The sequence below is a fragment of the Hordeum vulgare genome, chromosome 3H (genome assembly GCF_904849725.1).
Source record: "Hordeum vulgare subsp. vulgare chromosome 3H, MorexV3_pseudomolecules_assembly, whole genome shotgun sequence".
NCBI classification, from domain to species: domain Eukaryota; kingdom Viridiplantae; phylum Streptophyta; class Magnoliopsida; order Poales; family Poaceae; genus Hordeum; species Hordeum vulgare.
Genome location: NC_058520.1, coordinates 522,071,608 through 522,090,656, shown reverse-complemented (window position 1 = coordinate 522,090,656; position 19,049 = coordinate 522,071,608). Strand labels below are relative to the sequence as shown.

General features: G+C 44.7%; 1 protein-coding gene across 1 annotated transcript; it reads left to right on the top strand.

Annotated features, from left to right (window-relative positions):
- The first annotated feature begins 2,054 nt into the window (after positions 1–2,054).
- On the top strand, positions 2,055–9,116 carry LOC123444663 (senescence-induced receptor-like serine/threonine-protein kinase). Its single transcript, XM_045121458.1, has 12 exons — positions 2,055–2,692; positions 3,110–3,680; positions 3,852–4,351; positions 4,978–5,122; positions 5,369–5,440; positions 5,528–5,593; positions 5,667–5,747; positions 6,520–6,674; positions 6,791–7,026; positions 7,183–7,312; positions 8,114–8,173; positions 8,244–9,116. The coding sequence occupies exons 1-12, from the start codon at positions 2,587–2,589 to the stop codon at positions 8,930–8,932; spliced, it is 2,811 nt and encodes a 936-aa protein (XP_044977393.1). The 5' UTR covers positions 2,055–2,586; the 3' UTR covers positions 8,933–9,116.
- Positions 9,117–19,049: the final 9,933 nt, after the last annotated feature.

Genomic DNA, 19,049 nt, shown 5'->3' with positions numbered 1-19,049 from the left:
TCACAGTTGTCTTGGTGGGTGCTGGGATGGGGCTCTTGTTATGAGAAACCCTTGGCGAGCGGTGGCAGCCACGACATCGACAACGCTTCGGACGCCGTCTTTTTGCCTTGGAGGTCACCCTGGACGTTTGGGTATCCGAACCCGTTACCCGAACCCGAACTGAACCGAATTACCCGACATCGGGTAAGGGTTCGGTTCTCATTTCTTGACTATTCGATTTTCGGGTTAGGGTTCGAATTCTAGTCTGGAAAACCCGAAATACCCATACTACCCAAATTATTCATACTGTCCAAAATTTTCATGCTATTATTACATTAACTTGTTACCCATATTAACTAAAATACCCATATTACCAAAAATACCCATAATATCCGAATTACTCGTATCAAAAGTTGATGTATGCTTTGAATATTTTGGGTATTTTGGGTACCCGAATTACCCGAACCCAAATTTTGGGTAATTTGGGTTCGGGTATTTTTTTGACAGAAATAATTTTGGTTTCCATTTTTGAATACCCAAATTACCCACAAACTGAACTATCCGAACCGAAATAACCAAAATACCCGAACGCCCGGGTTTACTTGGAGGCGACATTGAGCTACAACTCCCCCCGCTCTCTCCTTCCCTTGTGGTTGGGTGAAATCCTCAAATCCCTGTGAATTGGCGGCGGCAACACTGTGGCGTTGTCTCATCCTTGGATGTGTCGTCTTGGGCGATGGGTTGGAGTCTATGCAGCGGTGAGCTCGGTTGGTTCCAAGTGGTGACTCGATTATTGTTCAACATCGGTGTATAGCCCCGGGAAGGGTTGGATTCTTTCTCAAGTCATTGTGCTATCTCCCCCGTGTGGTCTAGATTGTCCGGCGGTACTATGCCCTCAAGCTTGGGCGAGAGGGAATTGGGGTCCATTCTCCGGCAAATGGAATGTGACGGGCGTATTGAGAGTCAGCAGTCCCAATGAACTCCGAGGTTACTCCATGAATTTGTCTCTCGATCTCGTTCTGTTGTTACGTCCATTATGTGTCTTACGTTGTGGGCATCGATTTGCGTTCGTCCTTGGGCTCTTTATGTAGTGAGGTGACCCTTCTCGATGATGTATGCCAATGATAGACTGCCCTATCTCCATATGTGCTAGCAAAATAAAGAAAAGGAAAAAATCGATGTTATTATGATATTGAGAAATACTTACACGACCAACCCCAAACCAAGGTCGGGTCCCACCGGAAGCCACTTGGAGGCCTCCGAAAAAGAAAAAAAAGAGGAAGCCACTCGGAGGCGAAGAGAAGCGGCCATTGTCGTAAGAGTAGCTGCTAGCCAGATGCGCTCCATCATGCATGCATCCTCGTGACGGACGGTGTCCAGACCAGGCGCTTAGGTCTTATGGTGTGGGTCTTTTCGAATGAGAATAATAATCACTCGGCTCCCACGTATTCAGAGGGCTTAAAACCAAGGACGCGTTCTGCTTTTGTTTGATCTTCATGCTGGATGCACAGCACATGATCCAAACTAACCATATCCAACAACCGTCCGGTATGTATGTACGAGTACAATGTACATGTAGTATTCATTTCAATAGGATCTTCTTCTTTCCTAACCACGCGCGTTCAACACGGTCGTCATTATGCTGACAATATAAAACCCAGGTCGTGTCTCTGGAGAAAAGAAGGGGCGGAGGGTGCTGCGTCGTCCTCGACTAGTTCACACGGGCTAGCGCATACGTCCATCCCGCTTTGTTGAGTTATAAAAACTCGCATAATGTCACGAAAAGCATTCCGTCCGGACGTGATGTTTCTCAGCCCGGACTGAAATGAGCCCATGTGAACAGCAAGTTCCAAAAAAAAAATGAAAATAAGTTCAAAAAATTCTGAATTTTGTTGAGTGGCAAACATTGACAAATTTTCTGGATGCTTGCAGAATTTCATCATGAAAGAACATTCATAGAAGTCGTAAAAAAAAAATCAATGCTCCGAAAGTGCTATTTTCAAAAGCATTTTAAAGTGCTGATTTTGTTATTTCTGCTATGACTTTCACAAATGTTCATGATGAACTTCTGCAAGCGTCCAGAAATTTTGTCAATGTTTGCCACGGCAAAAAATCAGAATTATTTGTTTTTTTGAATTTACTGTTCACACCCCGAGCTCATTTGAGCTGGGGAGAAGAATAGGATTTTCGATTCCTTCCTTCTTACATCAGCTCAGTTTGGTCTTCTATAACTGTAGCTTGCTCCAGTTCTCTAATCCACAGCACGAGCGGACTGGTTCCACGAAAGACCAACGTGCGTTCCAGCTGAAGGTAGGACCTCGCTATCACGCTGACGGGCCGCAGATTATCGCAGGGACTATCAAACTGAACCCCATGGCAAAGTCTTACCTTTAGACAATCGCAAGTAGCAGGTCTACCTACTGATGGACAAAGCTCTTCGTTTTCTTTACTGCAATCGCGCCGATTGAGCACCTCAGGTCCATAAAAATACTGGCACCAGATCGGACGCGCTAGCTAGTTTCCTCTGCCATATAAGTGCACAGGTTGCTCCGTGGCACATAGGGACGCCTCTCCCTTGCAAGGCCTTGCAAAAAACCAAAGAGTGCCATGGTGACCATCAGCTCGGCGAGTACAAAACCGACATGGATATCCGCGCTGCTGCTCGTCCTGGCCACGACGACTATTCGTGTCCATGGCCAGTCTTCTACCTCCGGTAAATGAAATCCATGCCGTCTCAGCTTTTCCCTTCCCTGCACCTCTTCAACCTGTGCTCCATCTGCATGCATGAAGCCTCAGTTTACTTCAGTCCAACTTAGGAGTTATCAAGTTGCTGGGGTCTCAACTTAGGAATTCACATACTCTTAAAAATACTGAGTATTAGATACTCTCTTTGTTTCTAATTCCAAGACGTTTTTGATATTGCAACATGGACTACATCCGGATTAAAATGAGTGAAGCTACACACTAAAACGTGTCTAGATGCATATAAATTTGAGAAAATGGAGAAAAGCTAAAACATCTTATATTTAGGAACGAAGGGAGTACATATATGAATAGACAGGTTATGATCTTTGAGCATATCTTAAACCTGAAACAAAATTGAAACCGATACATATTCTCTGTTCTGCAGGGTTCATAAGCCTCGACTGTGGATACAGAAACACTACTCCCTACACCGACCACAAGATACAAGGAATACAGCACCAGTCCGACGTTGGATTCATCGAGGGCGGTTTGACCAACCAAGTTGCAGCAGCGTTCATGGCTGGTGCGGAATATGAGAGCCAAAAAACCTTGAGGAGCTTCCCCAACGGCTCAAGGAATTGCTACACGCTGCCATCTGCCACTGGTAAAAAGTTTCTGGTGAGGGCCTTGTTTACTTACGGCAACTACGATGGGTTGAACAGGACTATGGACGGATCGCTGTTTCGGTTTGGGCTCCATATCGGTGTCAATTTCTGGGAGGCGGTAAACTTGACAAATATGCATCCATCAAGCACCATATGGAAGGAAGTGCTCACCGTTGCTCCAGGCGACTCCGTGTCAGTCTGTCTGATAAACTTCGGTACAGGGACTCCGTTCGTGTCTTCATTGGAGCTGAGGCCACTGCAAGATGCGATGTACCCTTTTGTGAATTCTTCGATGTCAATCAGCTACTTCAGACGAATACGATTTGGTACTGCCACTGAATATATCACAAGGTGAGACAAGACTGACATCCATAATAATTTCAGATTTGATCTTAATTATGCCTGACAATGGTTTTGAAGTTGGCTAGCTCGGAACATTTGAAGTGTTTGCCCCTTTTAACCTGTTTCCTGAATGCCTGCAATTGCTTCTAATAAAAACTAATGTCTTTGTGTGCGATGCAGATATCCATTGGACCCTTACGACCGGTTCTGGGAGGGCTGGTCTTTCTCCTACAACACCTACCCCTGGATGACCCTAAACACTAGCACTCAAGTGAGGAGGCTACCCGGCGACAACACCTTCCAGGTACCAGAGGGCATCCTCCAGGGGGCCACAACACTAGACACAAACTACTCCTTTTTCGAGATCAACGTGGCGGCGGGTCCCAACCTGGACGCCAAGAACCTGCAGCTTCTCCCGATCTTCCACTTTGCCGAGATCAACATCAGCAACCAGAACAGGAGGTTCGACATCTACAGCGACAACGACTTGCTGTTTCCAGACTTCTCGCCGTCACGATTCCAGGCGGACAGCATGCACCAAAACGGGCGGTTCTTGCACAACCCTGCTGCGATCTTCCTCCTGAACAAGACACGCAGCTCAAGGCTCCCGCCGCTCATCAATGCGTTTGAGGTGTACTCGCCAGTGCGGATGGATAACCTCACCACTGATGCCGAGGATGGTAAGATTAAAATATATACTGCATGTACATTACACTTTTGTCTTGTACTCCCTCCGTCCCAAAATAAGTGACTCAAAAGTGACTCAACTTTGTATTAAAGATAAGTGACTCAAAAGTGACTCAACTTTGTACTAAAGATAGTACAAAATTGAGTCATTTTTGAGTCACTTATTTTGGGACGGAGGGTGGCAGATTCACATGATCATCATGCAGTTTATTCAGTTGGTGGAACAGAACCTCCAGCTCCCTGCATTTAAACAATTCTTAGTTACCAAGATCTCACTGTGTAGACCCCCAAAGATCCTCACCTCCATTTGACATTGTCAGTATCCACATTAAAGCAATAGAAACAAGTTTATCACCCAGCTGATTCAGTACTAACTCCTTAGTAAGCCACCTTCTAAAGTTCAATTGCCAATGAGCCATGGCCAAGACCCTAGTAGATAAATAGATTAAGACAATTTATTCACTTCCACGAAAAGATAAAACTTGCATATATGGCATAATTTTGCAACTAGTTAAGTTAATGTTTCCATTATTTTTAATACACACAGGCACCCATACCCAAAATAAACAGCCTTCTTATTCCGTTCCAATTTGTTTGTGCTGTCTTTTTGCTATTGTAGCCCATTATATGAACGAAGTCAAGAAGCACTACAATTTGGCACGAATAAACTGGAATGGAGATCCATGCTCCCCAAGAGAGTATTCCTGGGAAGGTTTGACTTGCGACTACTCCAAGAGGAACCAGAATCCAAGGATTGTTGCAGTGTAAGAACATCACACTTCATATTTTTAACCTTCAAAGTGCATTGCTTTGATCTGGTAAGAAAAACTCATCACGTGTCTTACTGGCTAATATCTTGAAAACGCAGTTAATTTAGTTGAAAGCTTGAAAACACATTCAATTTAGTGTAAACGAACCACATGCAGATACTTGAATAATATTACAGACACATGTTAGCTCAATACTATTCGTAAGTTGATAGACATGTACTAAAATGAGTTGTTTTGCAGAGATTTATCTACCAGTGGACTGAAAGGTGGATTGGTCATAGCCTTCATGAACATGGTATCATTGGAAAACCTGTAAGTGGTGCCTACCACTAAATATTAATGAGCTAAATGTGATTATTTTTTATATTTTTTATGACCCTAAGCACAAAACATATGTAGGGATTTATCACACAACAATTTGACCGGAGCTATTCCAGACTACCAAATAAAGTCACTCAGAGTTCTGTAAGTCTCTCTGCTTATTAATATTTGGTTGGTGAAGTAAATTTTGGAGAATGATTTTAACTTTATTTTACAGTGATTTGTCATATAACCAGCTCGATGGACCAATCCCTGATTCCATTCTTCAAAGATCTCGGGCCGGTATTCTTGACTTAAGGTTTGCAAGCTCTGTTGCACAATTCCTTTTCTTTTAACTGAATGTTTCACAATTTCTTACTACAGAAAAAATAGATCAAATTAAACAACTACACTGAAAAGAAACAGGGTTGAGCTTCATAGAAAATCAAGGTTTAGCAACAGATTTTGCACATACAATGTAAATACGCCACAGTTCATCAAACAAGAGTTACACAAGTTGACTTTCTGTGGCCACAGTTTGGTTGGTGTTATATTTTGTGGCGTGACACATTTTTCTAACGCCCAGCACCATGGCTGTGTGCATCGCTTGATACAGAGGCCGGGGGTAATCCTCCTTTTCCAAAAAAAAAAAACAAATGCCGCAGCAGCACCACTTGTCGTACATGTGAACAGTTATCAAATTTGACGAAGTTGTGATGGCCAATTCGGGTGCCACAAAAAGTGTGCGAAGCAACACTTTTGCAGAGCCTTACATTGATTCAACCATGCCCTCAGTTACATGTACTAGCATCTAGTAACTATAAAAGCTTTATTGTCTATGGGTATTCAATATGAGAAATGGATAAGGACCTCAGTGATTGCACATGATTTACAGACCATAAAGTTTTTTTCTTTTAGAGTGCATATATGAGAAACCATGAAGTTTATTCGTTCAGAGTGCATACATGTTTAGCATGTTAGTCGTGTTGGACAATGGAGGCGTCTTCTAATCATAATTTTGTAGACCTGTTGTAGCTAACATCGTATTAATTCATTTTTTTTTCCTATATCTTGTGTAATGGTGCCACTAGGTTAGAAGGCAATCCCGTATGCTCCAAAGTCAAAGATACGTACTGTTCAAACAAGAAGAAAAACAAATCTACCATGCTCATCGCAGTGATAGTTCCTGTAGTACTAGTATCCCTCCTAGTAGTGATGTGCATACTCTGGAAATTGTGCTGGAAAGGTAAAATGATTTTTTTTCACTCTTAAACTCTCTTTCATCAATGGATTAGGTGGTAGACATTAAACAGCAGCATCACCCAAAACTTTAATGTAACACACTACTTTATGATTCTGCAGGGAAGTCAGCAGATAATGAGGATTATGCTATGTATGAAGAGGAAACGCCCCTACATATTGATATCAGACGGTTCACGTACGCAGACCTGAAACACATAACAAATGACTTCAAACAAATTGTTGGAAAAGGAGGTTTTGGTACTGTTTATCATGGCACAATGGAAAATGGTGATGAAGTAGCTGTTAAGGTGCTTATGGAGACATCAATAGCGGAGTCAACAGATTTCCTCCCTGAGGTATACCACAAAACCAACTAGATCAAATCAATAATTTCTTCAATAGAAAGTAAATTATAAGTGTGCAAGATATCAACCCTTTCCAGAGTCCATATCCAATTAAATGACAATTGACTTCAGCTCTAGGAAGATTGGTAACTATATCTGTTGCTGCAGGTGCAAACCTTGTCCAAAGTTCATCACAAGAATCTTGTGACTCTACAAGGATATTGCCAGAACACGAAGTGCCTAGCCCTCGTTTATGACTTCATGCCCAGAGGAAATCTTCAACAGCTTTTAAGAGAAGGTTTGCCCTCCACTATTTCAAATTTTCTATCAAACATAGTTGAGATAGGTAATGTTTTACTTCATTCAAAATCAATAACTAGACAGGGACCGACACGGCAATAGCTTTCAATAACCACTTGGAAACCCCCTACCCCCCCCCCCCCACCCCACCCCAAACTTCATATTGTTCCAGCATAATATAAAAAATGGCAGGACCTGGCATGATTAAAAAAAACCAACTCTAATAAATCTGGCTTTGACACCCTAGATCCTAGTGTAAACAAGGAGTTTTTTTAATAAAACCTGATTTCCCTGTCAAAGGTTTAGTTGATTGCATAGACTGTTATTGCTGTTGCTAATCAATACACTTGAGTTGGTGGACCTAGTTCTTCTTGGAGCTTTTCTTATTTGGATTTTTTCTTAGAATTGTCCATTGCCAAATTCATAAGCATGGCATAGTCATAGATGCTTCGCTAACAAATTGGGGCACCACAGTTACATACCTACTCAGTCATAATTATGACTCGGTAGTTACATATTTAAAACCAGTAAGAAACATATCAACGACAGAGGTACATATTCAAAGAATACTTCAATAGATCATAATTTATTAAAGAGAAGGAAAAGCAGTGACCTCTCAAAGCTCAAGTGCCTATTTATGCCGGGTTTAGACCATAACAGACCAATTGATAACATGATTAATCATTGTGGTTTAAACATCATTCTGAAGTTAAATGTGGAAAAAATATAAAGCTGGTATGTATGCTACCATGCATGTATCTTGTGGCACTTGCACTAACTTTGGTACGTCTTGATGCAGGAGATGACTACAGTTTGACTTGGGAACAGAGACTTCATATTGCACTTGATTCGGCACAAGGTTGGCATTTCATTTACATGCTTTCCTTTAGGTGGTGTATGTATGCATATGTTGACAAAGTAAACTACAGGACTGGAATATCTACATGAGTCATGCACCCCATCAATAGTTCACAGAGATGTCAAGACGGCCAACATCCTTCTGGACAAGAACCTGGTCGGGATAATAGCTGATTTTGGGCTTTCGCGGGCTTTCAACGATGCACACACACACATATCTACAGTTGCTGCTGGCACTCTCGGCTACCTCGACCCTGAGTACCATGCAACTTTCCAGCTCACCATCAAGACAGATGTTTACAGCTTCGGCATTGTGCTCTTGGAGATCATCACTGGCAAGCCCCCGGTATTGATGGACCCTCACACCTACCACCTACCAAACTGGGTACGCCAGAAGATTGCAAAAGGCGGTATCCAAGATATCGTGGACAAGAGGCTGTTGGATCAGTATGACCCCAGTTCCCTGCAGAGCGTAGTGGACCTTGCCATGAACTGCGTAGAAAGTGCAGCCGTCGACAGGCCGAGCATGACCGAGGTTGTTTCAAGGCTAAAAGTGTTGTTGCCGACGACTCCAAGCTCGAAAGTGTATGCTTCCGCGTCCTCTACGAAGTCCACGAATGACATAATGCGAAAGCAGTTCCAGCTGTTGATTTCTGGAGACGGCAACGAGGAGAGCTCCAGCTCCTTCCAGTCTGGCTATACCAATCAGTCTGGCTATACCAGTCGGATGGCAGAGCTGCCCGCCTTATCTGGACGGTGAAAGGAAAATGCCTACCGAGTTATTGTTGTGTCTGCTTAGACAGAGTTTTGTAGTTTGGTCAACTTGTGATGGTTGGTTGTTCATAAACAGAAATCCAGTCATTTTGTTTCTGAATTCTAATCTTGCTTGTTGTTTGGATGAGGGGTAAAAAAAAATAGTGCGAGCTTTGGTATTTTTTGTTCAAGTAATTTTCAAACAGGGAGCACCTCCCTCCAGGTGAGAAATCGGTGATCTGTTAAGGCACTCGCACATTAGGTTCCAGACTTCCAGACCAAATCTAGAGCAAGTGGTCTGCTTAGGAACTCGGCGTTTTATTAATTGCCCCCAATGCCCCATTTCATCTTGCAATGGTGTTGAATTAGATTGAAATACGCGCTCCTACTATCAAATCCTCTGAGCATTTCACGAATTGGAGCCACTAGGACTTTAGAATGAGCGAGTTGGCGCCTGTGGTACGAACAGGCTGATGCTAATGCAGGGGAAGAAATGCAACCGCGTGTGTGACATACCTAACCCTCGTCGCCGGTCCCCGCAGGCAGCTCCAGGCTGAAACCCGAGGTGTTGTGGCGGTGGCCTTTTATGGGAGGAAATGGGGGGCGGGGCAACCCCGCCGCGTGCGTGAACCCATGGCCGCCACCTCCGACGGCGACGGCAGGGCAGAGGGCCTTGCCTGCTCACTGTACTGCAATCTGGTCCCTCGGAAGGAAAACGTTATGCAATCTGGTCCCCCGATCGCTCAGCATGGAAGTACCACACTTCTCACACGGATTGATACCACTAGTTATTCTTTTTGCTTGTCGGTATCAATCTCGTTACAAAACGGTCTAAACACCGTATAACAATGTATTGATGTTATATCTAAAAAAACGTTTGTTTTGAGCCGGCTGATCTTTCCCTCCTCTCGTAAACCGTCTCTATGTTTGACATGTATTCTCTGTGGGACCGTCTACGACCCACCACATCCACTCCCAGCCTTATCCTCTCACACCCCAACCGCTCGTCATCTCTTTTCTTTTCGATCCAGTCGCATTGTCTTCTTCTTCTCGTCTCTCCCCCTCTGGCTTTTTCTCTGACCACTCGCTGCTGCCTCTCTCATGCTCGTCCGGAGAAGACAATTTCAATGGTGACGCTGACCACACCATCGATGTTGCGAATCGGCAGAAACGATGGCGACACATCGCTGCATCCTGTTGCATCAGTTGTTGTTGCTGAAAAAAGGGTTCGACGCAGCCAACCGCGTCGCTGAAATAAAAGTTCTCGGATTGACCTGGAAATTTACGGAGAATATTTTTGGATTTAATAAAAAATACCGGCGAAATAATCTACTAGAGAGGGGCCACCCCCAGGCCATAAGCCTGCAGAGCGCCCCCCCCCCTCCCCCCCCCCCCCCCGCACCCCATGGGCTTGTGGGGCCCCTAAAGCTCCACCTACCTCGTTTCCACTCCTATATATATTCCCATCTACGGAGAAAAAAATCAAGGAGAAGAAATCATCGCGTTTTACGATACGGAGCCGCCATCACCTTCTGTTCTTCCTCGGGAGGGCAGATGTGGAATCTGATTTGGTCTCCGGAGAGGGGAAATCGATGCCGTCACCATCACCAACCATCCTTCATCGCCAATTTTATGATGCTCTCCATCGTTCGTGAGTAATTCCATCGTAGGCTTGCTGGACATGTGATGGGTTGGGTGAGATCTATCATGTAATCGTGTTAGTTTTGTTAGGGTTTGATCCCTAGTATCCACTATGTTCTCAGATTGATGTTGCTATGACTTTGCTATGCTTGATGCTTGTCACTAGGGCCCGAGTGTCATGATTTCAGATCTGAACCTATTATGTTTTCACGAATATATATGTGTTCTTGATCCTATCTTGCAAGTTATAGACATCTATTACGAGTTATGATCCGCATCCCCTAGGGTGATAATAACTGGGATTCTTTTCGGTGATTATTGTAGTTTGAGGAGTTCATGTATTCACAAAGTGTTAATGCTTTGGTCCGGTTCTCTGTTAAAAGGAGACCTTAATATCCTTTAGTTTCCATTAGGACCCTGCTGCCACGGGAGGGTAGGACAAAAGATGTCATGCAAGTTCTTTTCCACAAGCGTGTATGACTATATATGGAATACATGCCTACATTACATTGATGAATTGGAGCTAGTTCTATGTCACCCTAGGTTATGACTGTTGCATGATGAATGTCATCCAACATAATTATCCATCACTAATCCATTGCCTACGAGTTTTCCACATATTGGTCTTTGCTAAGTTAATTTTCCGTTGCTACTGTTGCGATGACTTCAAAATTACTACTGTCACGTTTACCACTGTTACCATTACTTCCATATTACTTTGGTACTAAATACTTTGTTGCAGATATTAAGTTTTTCAGGTGCGGTTGAATTGACAACTCAGCTGCTAATACTCGAGAATATTCTTTGGCTCCCCTTGTGTCGAATCAATAAATTTGGGTTGAATACTCTATCCTCAAAAACTGTTGCGATCCCCTATACTTGTGGGTTATCAAGAACCCCTAAACCCTAATACTTAGGTCATTTTGGCTCGTGGAAGGGTTGGCCACCCAAATCTGAGCCGGCCGCACTCGCTGCTTCCTGGATAGCGACGCCTCCATGTACTCGTTGTTGTCACTAGAGTAATATGAAGAACTGGAGGCACCGTTGTTGAGTCCTGGGTGCGTAGCTCTCCCAAGACCGGGAAGTTCTCCGTAGCCTCCCACACCATCATGGTTGCTACAATCACGAGCACCGACGCGGGGAGTTACTGTTGGGGAACGTAGCATGGGGAATAAAAAAATCCTACTCACACGCAATACCTATCCATGGTGATGATCATCTACGAGAGGGGAGAGTGAATCTACATACCCTTGTAGATCGCTAAGCGAAAGCGTACATAACACGGTTGATGTAGTGAAACATCTTCGCGATTCAAATCGCAGCCCGTCCCGCAATCTCATCACAATCCGTCCCGTGGTCCCATCACGATCCATTCCGATCTAGTGCCGAACGGACGGCACCTCCGCGTTCAGCACACGTACAGCTCGATGACGACCCCCGCCTTCTCGATCCAGCAAGAGAGACGAGGAAGTAGATGAGTTCTCCGGTAGTGTAACAGCACGCCAGTGATGGTGGTGATCTATTCCTGCAGGGCTTCGCCTAAGCACCGCAGAAATACGATCTAGAGGAAGAACTACAAACTAGAGGAGAGGGTAGCACGTGGCTGAAATTATGTGTCTCAAAAACACTCAATACCTTTAGTATATATAGGAGGGAGGGAGGGGAGGAGGCAACCTCAAACCCTCAAGGTTTGGCCGAAATTGGAGGTGGAGGAGTCCTACTCCAATCCTACTAGGAGTAGGATTCCTCCTTTCCAATTGGAAACCCTTTCCACCTTTTCCACCTTTGGGTTTTTGCCTCTCAAACCTCATGGGCCTTAGTGGGAGCTTATGTCAGCCCACTAGGGGCTGGTTTGTATCCTTCCACATCCCATAAGGTCCCTCAGGGCATGACACCCCTCCCGATGGTCCCCGGTACCCTCCCAGCACTCCCGGTACACTACCAATGAGTCCGAAACTTTTCCGATGACCAAAACAGGACTTCCTATATATCAATCTTCACCTCCGGACCATTCCGGATCTCCTAGTGACATCCGGGATCTCATCCGGACTTCGAACAACTTTTGGTCACCAACACCTATAAGTAAACTATACCGAAACGTCACCGAACCTTAAGTGTGCTGACCCTGCGGGTTCGAGAACTATGCAAACATGACCTGAGACATTCTCCGGTCAATAACCAATAAAGGGACCTGGATGTCCATATTGGCTCCTACATATTCTACGAAGATCTCTATCGGTTGAACCTCTATGTCAAGGATTCAGTTAATCATGTATGTTGTTCCCTTTGTCCTTTGGTATGTTACTTGCCCGAGATTCGATCGTCGGTATCTCCATACTTAGTTTAATCTCGTTACCGGCAAGTCTCTTTACTCGTTCCGTAATACAAGATTCCGTAACTAACTCCTTAGTCAAATTGCTTGCAAGGCTTTTTGTGATGTTGTATTACCGAGTGGGCCCTGAGATACCTCTCCGTCACACGGATTGACAAATCCCAGTCTTGATCCATGCCAACCCAACAAACATCTTTGGAGATACCTATAGAGCACCTTTATAGTGTTGGAATTATGCCCTAGAGGCAATAATAAATATAGTTATTATTATAATTCCTATATCAAGATAATCGTTTATTATCCATGCTATAATTGTATTGAATGAAGACTCATTTACATGTGTGGATACATAGACAAAACACCGTCCCTAGCAAGCCTCTAGTTGGCTAGCCAGTTGATCAAAGATAGTCAGTGTCTTCTGATTATGAACAAGGTGTTGTTGCTTGATAACTGGATCACGTCATTAGGAGAATCATGTGATGGACTAGACCCAAACTAATAGACATAGCATGTTGATTGTGTCATTTTGTTGCTACTGTTTTCTGCGTGCCAAGTATTTATTCCTATGACCATGAGATCATATAACTCACTGACACCGGAGGAATGCTTTGTGTGTATCAAACGTCGCAACGTAACTGGGTGACTATAAAGATGCTCTATAGGTGTCTCCGAAGGTGTTAGTTGAGTTAGTATGGATCAAGACTGGGATTTGTCACTCCGTGTGACGGAGAGGTATCTCGGGGCCCACTCGGTAATACAACATCACACACAAGCCTTGCAAGCAATGTGACTTAGTGTAAGTTGCGGGATCTTGTATTACGGAACGAGTTAAGAGACTTGCCGGTAAACGAGATTGAAATAGGTATACGGATACTGACGATCGAATCTCGGGCAAGTAACATACCGAAGGACAAAGGGAATGACATACGGGATTATATGAATCCTTGGCACTGAGGTTCAAACGATAAGATCTTCGTAGAATATGTAGGACCCAATATGGGCATCCAGGTCCCGCTATTGGATATTGACCGATGAGTCTCTCGGGTCATGTCTACATAGTTCTCGAACCCGCAGGGTCTGCACACTTAAGGTTCGACGTTGTTTTATGCGTATTTGAGTTATATGGTTGGTTACTGAATGTTGTTCGGAGTCCCGGATGAGACCACGGACGTCACGAGGGTTTCCGGAATGGTCCGGAAACGAAGATTGATATATAGGATGACCTCATTTGATTACCGGAAGGTTTTCGGAGTTACCGGGAATGTACTGGGAATAACGAATGGGTTCCGGAAGTTCACCGGGGGGGGGGGAACCCACCCCGGGGAAGCTCATAGGCCATGAGGGTGGCGCACCAGCCCTTAGTGGGCTGGTGGGACAGCCCAAAAGGGCCCTATGCGCCATACAAAAGAAAATCAAAGAGAAAGAAAAAAAAGGGAGGTGGGAAGGAAGGGAAGGACTCCCACCCACCAAACCAAGTCCAACTCGGTTTGGGGGGGGGAGCCTTCCCCTCTTGGACTCGGCCGACCCCCTTGGGGAGCCCCAAGGCAAGGTCCCCTCCCTCCCACCTATATATACGGAGGTATTGGGGCTGATTTGAGACGACCTTTCCACGGCAGCCCGACCACATACCTCCACCGTTTTTCCTCTAGATCGCGTTTCTGCGGAGCTCGGGCGGAGCCCTGCTGAGACAAGGTCATCACCAACCTCCGGAGCGTCGTCACGCTGCCGGAGAACTCTTCTACCTCTCCGTCTCTCTTACTGGATCAAGAAGGCCGAGATCATCGTCGAGCTGTACGTGTGCTGAACGCGGAGGTGCCGTCCGTTCGGTACTAGATCGTGGGACTGATCGCGGGATTGTTCGCGGGGCGGATCGAGGGACGTGAGGATGTTCCACTACATCAACCGCGTTCTCTAACGCTTCTGCTGTACGGTCTACAAGGGTACGTAGATCACTCATCCCCTCTCGTAGATGGACATCACCATGATAGGTCTTCGTGCGCGTAGGAAGTTTTTTGTTTCCCATGCGACGTTCCCCAACAGTGGCATCATGAGCTAGGTTCATGCGTAGATGTCTTCTCGAGTAGAACACAAAAGTTTTTGTGGGCGGTGATGTGCGTTTTGCGGCCCTCCTTAGTCTTTTCTTGATTCCGCGGTATTGTTGGATTGAAGCGGCTTGGACCGACATTACTCGTACGCTTACGAGAGACTGGTTTCATCGCGACGAGTAACCCCGTTGCTCAAAGATGACTGGCAAGTGTCGGTTTCTCCAACTTTAGTGAATCGGATTTGACCGAGGAGGTCCTTGGATGAGGTTAAATAGCAACTCATATATCTCCGTTGTGGTGTTTGCGTAAGTAAGATGCGATCCTACTAGATACCCATGGTCACCACGTAAAACATGCAACAACAAAATTAGAGGACGTCTAACTTGTTTTTGCAGGGTATGCTTGTGATGTGATATGGCCAACGATGTGATGTGATATATTGGATGTATGAGATGATCATGTTGTAATAGAAAATATCGACTTGCACGTCGATGGTACGGCAACCGGCAGGAGCCATAGGGTTGTCTTTATACTAACGTTTGTGCTTGCAGATGCGTTCACTATTTTGCTAGGATGTAGCTTTAGTAGTAATAGCATGAGTAGCACGACAACCCCGATGGAAACACGTTGATGGAGATCATGGTGTGGCGCCGGTGACAAGAAGCTCGTGCCGGTGCTTTGGTGATGGAGATCAAGAAGCACGTGATGATGGCCATATCATGTCACTTATGAATTGCATGTGATGTTAATCCTTTTATGCACCTTGTTTTGCTTAGAACGACGGTAGCATTATGAGGTGATCTCTCACTAAAATTTCAAGACGAAATTGTGTTCTCCCCGACTGTGCACCGTTGCTACAGTTCGTCGTTTCGAGACACCACGTGATCGGGTGTGATAGACTCAACGTTCACATACAACGGGTGCAAAACAGTTGCGCACGCGGAACACTCGGGTTAAGCTTGACGAGCCTAGCATGTGCAGACATGGCCTCGGAACACATGAGACCGAAAGGTCGATCATGAATCATATAGATGATATGATTAGCATAGGGATGCTTACCACTGAAACTATGCTCAACTCACGTGATGATCGGACTTGAGCTAGTGTAAGTGGATCATGAACCACTCAAATGACTAGAGAGATGTACTTTTTGAGTGGGAGTTTAACGAATAATTTGATTGAGTTAAACTCTAATTATCTTGAACATAGTCTAAGTCCACTTTGAATATATTTGTGTTGTAGATCATGGCTCACGCGACAGTCATCCTGAATTTTAATACGTTCCTAGAGAAAGCTAAGTTGAAAGATGATGGAAGCAACTTTGTAGACTGGGCTCATAATCTTAAGCTAATCTTACAAGCTGGGAAGAAGGATTATGTCCTTAATGCTGCGCTAGGAGATGAACCACCCGCTACGGCTGATCAGGATGTTAAGAACGCTTAGTTAGCACATAAGGAGGACTACTCAATAGTTCAATGTGCAGTCTTGTATGGCTTAGAACCGGGACTTCAACGTCGCTTTGAGCGTCATGGAGCATTTGAGATGTTCCAAGAGTTGATGTTTATCTTTCAGAAGAACGCCCGGATCGAGAGGTATGAGACCTCCGATAAATTCTATGCTTGCAAGATGGAGGAAAACTCGTCTGTCAGTGAACATGTGCTCAAAATGTCTGGGGTACTCAAACCGTCTAGCTGAGCTGGGGATTGAACTCCCGCAAGAGGCTATCACTGACAGAATCCTTCAATCACTGCCGCCAAGCTATAAAGGCTTTGTGTTGAACTACAACATGCAAGGGATGAACAAGTCTCCCGGCGAGTTGTTTGCGACGCTGAAAGTCGCAGAGTCTGAACTCCGTAAAGAGCATCAAGTGTTGATGGTGAATAAGACCACTAGTTTCAAGAGAAACGGCAAAGGCAAGAAGGGTAATTCGAAGAAGAGCGGCAAGCCTGTTGCCAATCCGACGAAGAAACCCAAAGCTGGACCTAAGCCTGAAACGGAGTGTTACTATTGCAAGGGTATGGGTCACTGGAAGCGCAATTGCCCCAAGTATCTGGCAGATAAGAAGGCAGCCAAAGAAAAATCAGGTATATTTGATATACATGTTATTGATGTGTACTTAACCGGCTCTTGTAGTAGTGCCTGGGTAGTCGATACCGGTTCTGTTGCTCATATTTGCAACTCGAAACAGGAACTGCGGAATAGACGAAGGCTGGCGAAAGATGAAGTGACGATGCGCGTAGGAAATGGTTCCAAGGTTGATGCAATCGCCGTCGGCACAGTGTCACTTCAGTTACCATCAGGATTAGTGATGAACTTAAATCATTGTTATTTAGTGCCTGTGTTGAGCATGAACATTATATCTGGATCTTGTTTATTGCGAGACGGTTACTCTTTTAAGTCAGAGAATAATGGTTGTTCTATTTCTATGAGTAACATCTTTTATGGTCATGCACCGAATGTTAGAGGATTGTTCATATTGAATCTTGATAGCGATACGCATATACATAACATTGAGACCAAAAGAGTTAGAGTTAACAATGATAGCGCCATATTTTTGTGGCACTGCCGCTTAGGTCATATTGGTGTAAAGCGCATGAAGAAACTCCATGCTGATGGACTTTTAGAGTCACTTGACTTTGATTCACTTGACACGTGCGAACCATGCCTCATGGGCAAGATGACTAAGACTCCGTTCTCCGGAACAATGGAGCGTGCAAGTGACTTGTTGGAAATCATACATACCGATGTGTGTGGTCCGATGAGTGTGGAGGCACGCGGCGGATATCGTTATTTTCTCACCTTCACTGATGATTTGAGTAGATATGGTTATGTCTACTTGATGAAGCACAAGTATGAAACATTTGAAAAGTTCAAGCAATTTCAGAGTGAAGTGGAAAATCATCGTAACAAGAAGATCAAGTTCCTACGGTCTGATCGTGGGGGTGAGTATCTGAGTTTCGAGTTTGGTTCTCACTTAAAACAATGTGGAATTGTTTCACAGTTAACACCGCCTGGAACACCACAGCGTAATGGTGTGTCCGAACGTCGTAATCGTACTTTATTAGAGATGGTGCGATCTATGATGTCTCTTACCGATTTGCCGTTATCATTTTGGGGTTATGCATTAGAAACAGCTGCATTCACTTTAAATAGGGCACCATCAAAATCCGTTGAGACGACACCATACGAACTGTGGTATGGCAAAAGGCCAAAGTTGTCGTTTCTTAAAGTTTGGGGATGTGATGCTTATGTCAAAAAGCTTCAGCCTGAAAAGCTGGAACCCAAAGCGAAAAAGTGCGTCTTCATAGGTTACCCAAAAGAGACAGTTGGGTACACCTTCTATCTCAAATCCGAGGGCAAAGTGTTTGTTGCTAAAAATGGAGCTTTTCTCGAGAAGGAGTTTCTCTCGAGAGAATTGAGTGGGAGGAAGATAGAACTTGACGAGGTTGTCGAACCTCTCATCCCTCTGGATGGTGGCGCAGGGCAAGGGGAAACCTCTGTCGTTGCGACGCCGGTTGAGGAGGAAGTTAATGATGATGATCATGAAACTCCAGTTCAAGTTTCTGTCGAACCACGCAGGTCGACGAGACCACGTGCTGCTCCAGAGTGGTACGGAAATCCCGTCTTATCAATCATGTTGTTAGACAACAATGAACCTGCAAATTATGAAGAAGCAATGGTGGGCCCAGATTCCAACAAATGGCTAGAAGCCATGAAGTCCGAGGTAGGATCCATGTATGAGAACAAAGTATGGACTTTGGAGGTACTACCTGAGGGCCGCAAGGCTATTCAGAACAAATGGATCTTTAAGAGGAAGACGGAGGCTGACGGCAATGTGACCGTTTATAAAGCTCGACTTGTGGCAAAAGGTTTTTCACAAGTTCAAGGAGTTGACTACGATGAAACATTCTCACCCGTAGCGATGCTTAAGTCCGTCAGAATCATGTTAGCAATAGCTGCATTTTTCGATTATGAAATCTGGCAGATGGATGTCAAAACAGCGTTCCTTAACGGTTTCCTTAAGGAAGAGTTGTATATGATACAACCCGAAGGTTTTGTCGATCCTAAGAATGCTAACAAGGTGTGCAAGCTCCAGCGATCCATTT

Coding starts and splice junctions, on each gene's coding strand:
- LOC123444663 (XM_045121458.1), top strand. CDS start 2,587: ATGGTGACCATCAGCTCGGCGAGTACAAAACCGACATGGATATCCGCG. Junction 4,352..4,977: donor CACCACTGATGCCGAGGATG/GTAAGATTAAAA, acceptor TTGCTATTGTAG/CCCATTATATGAACGAAGTC. Junction 5,441..5,527: donor ATGGTATCATTGGAAAACCT/GTAAGTGGTGCC, acceptor AAACATATGTAG/GGATTTATCACACAACAATT.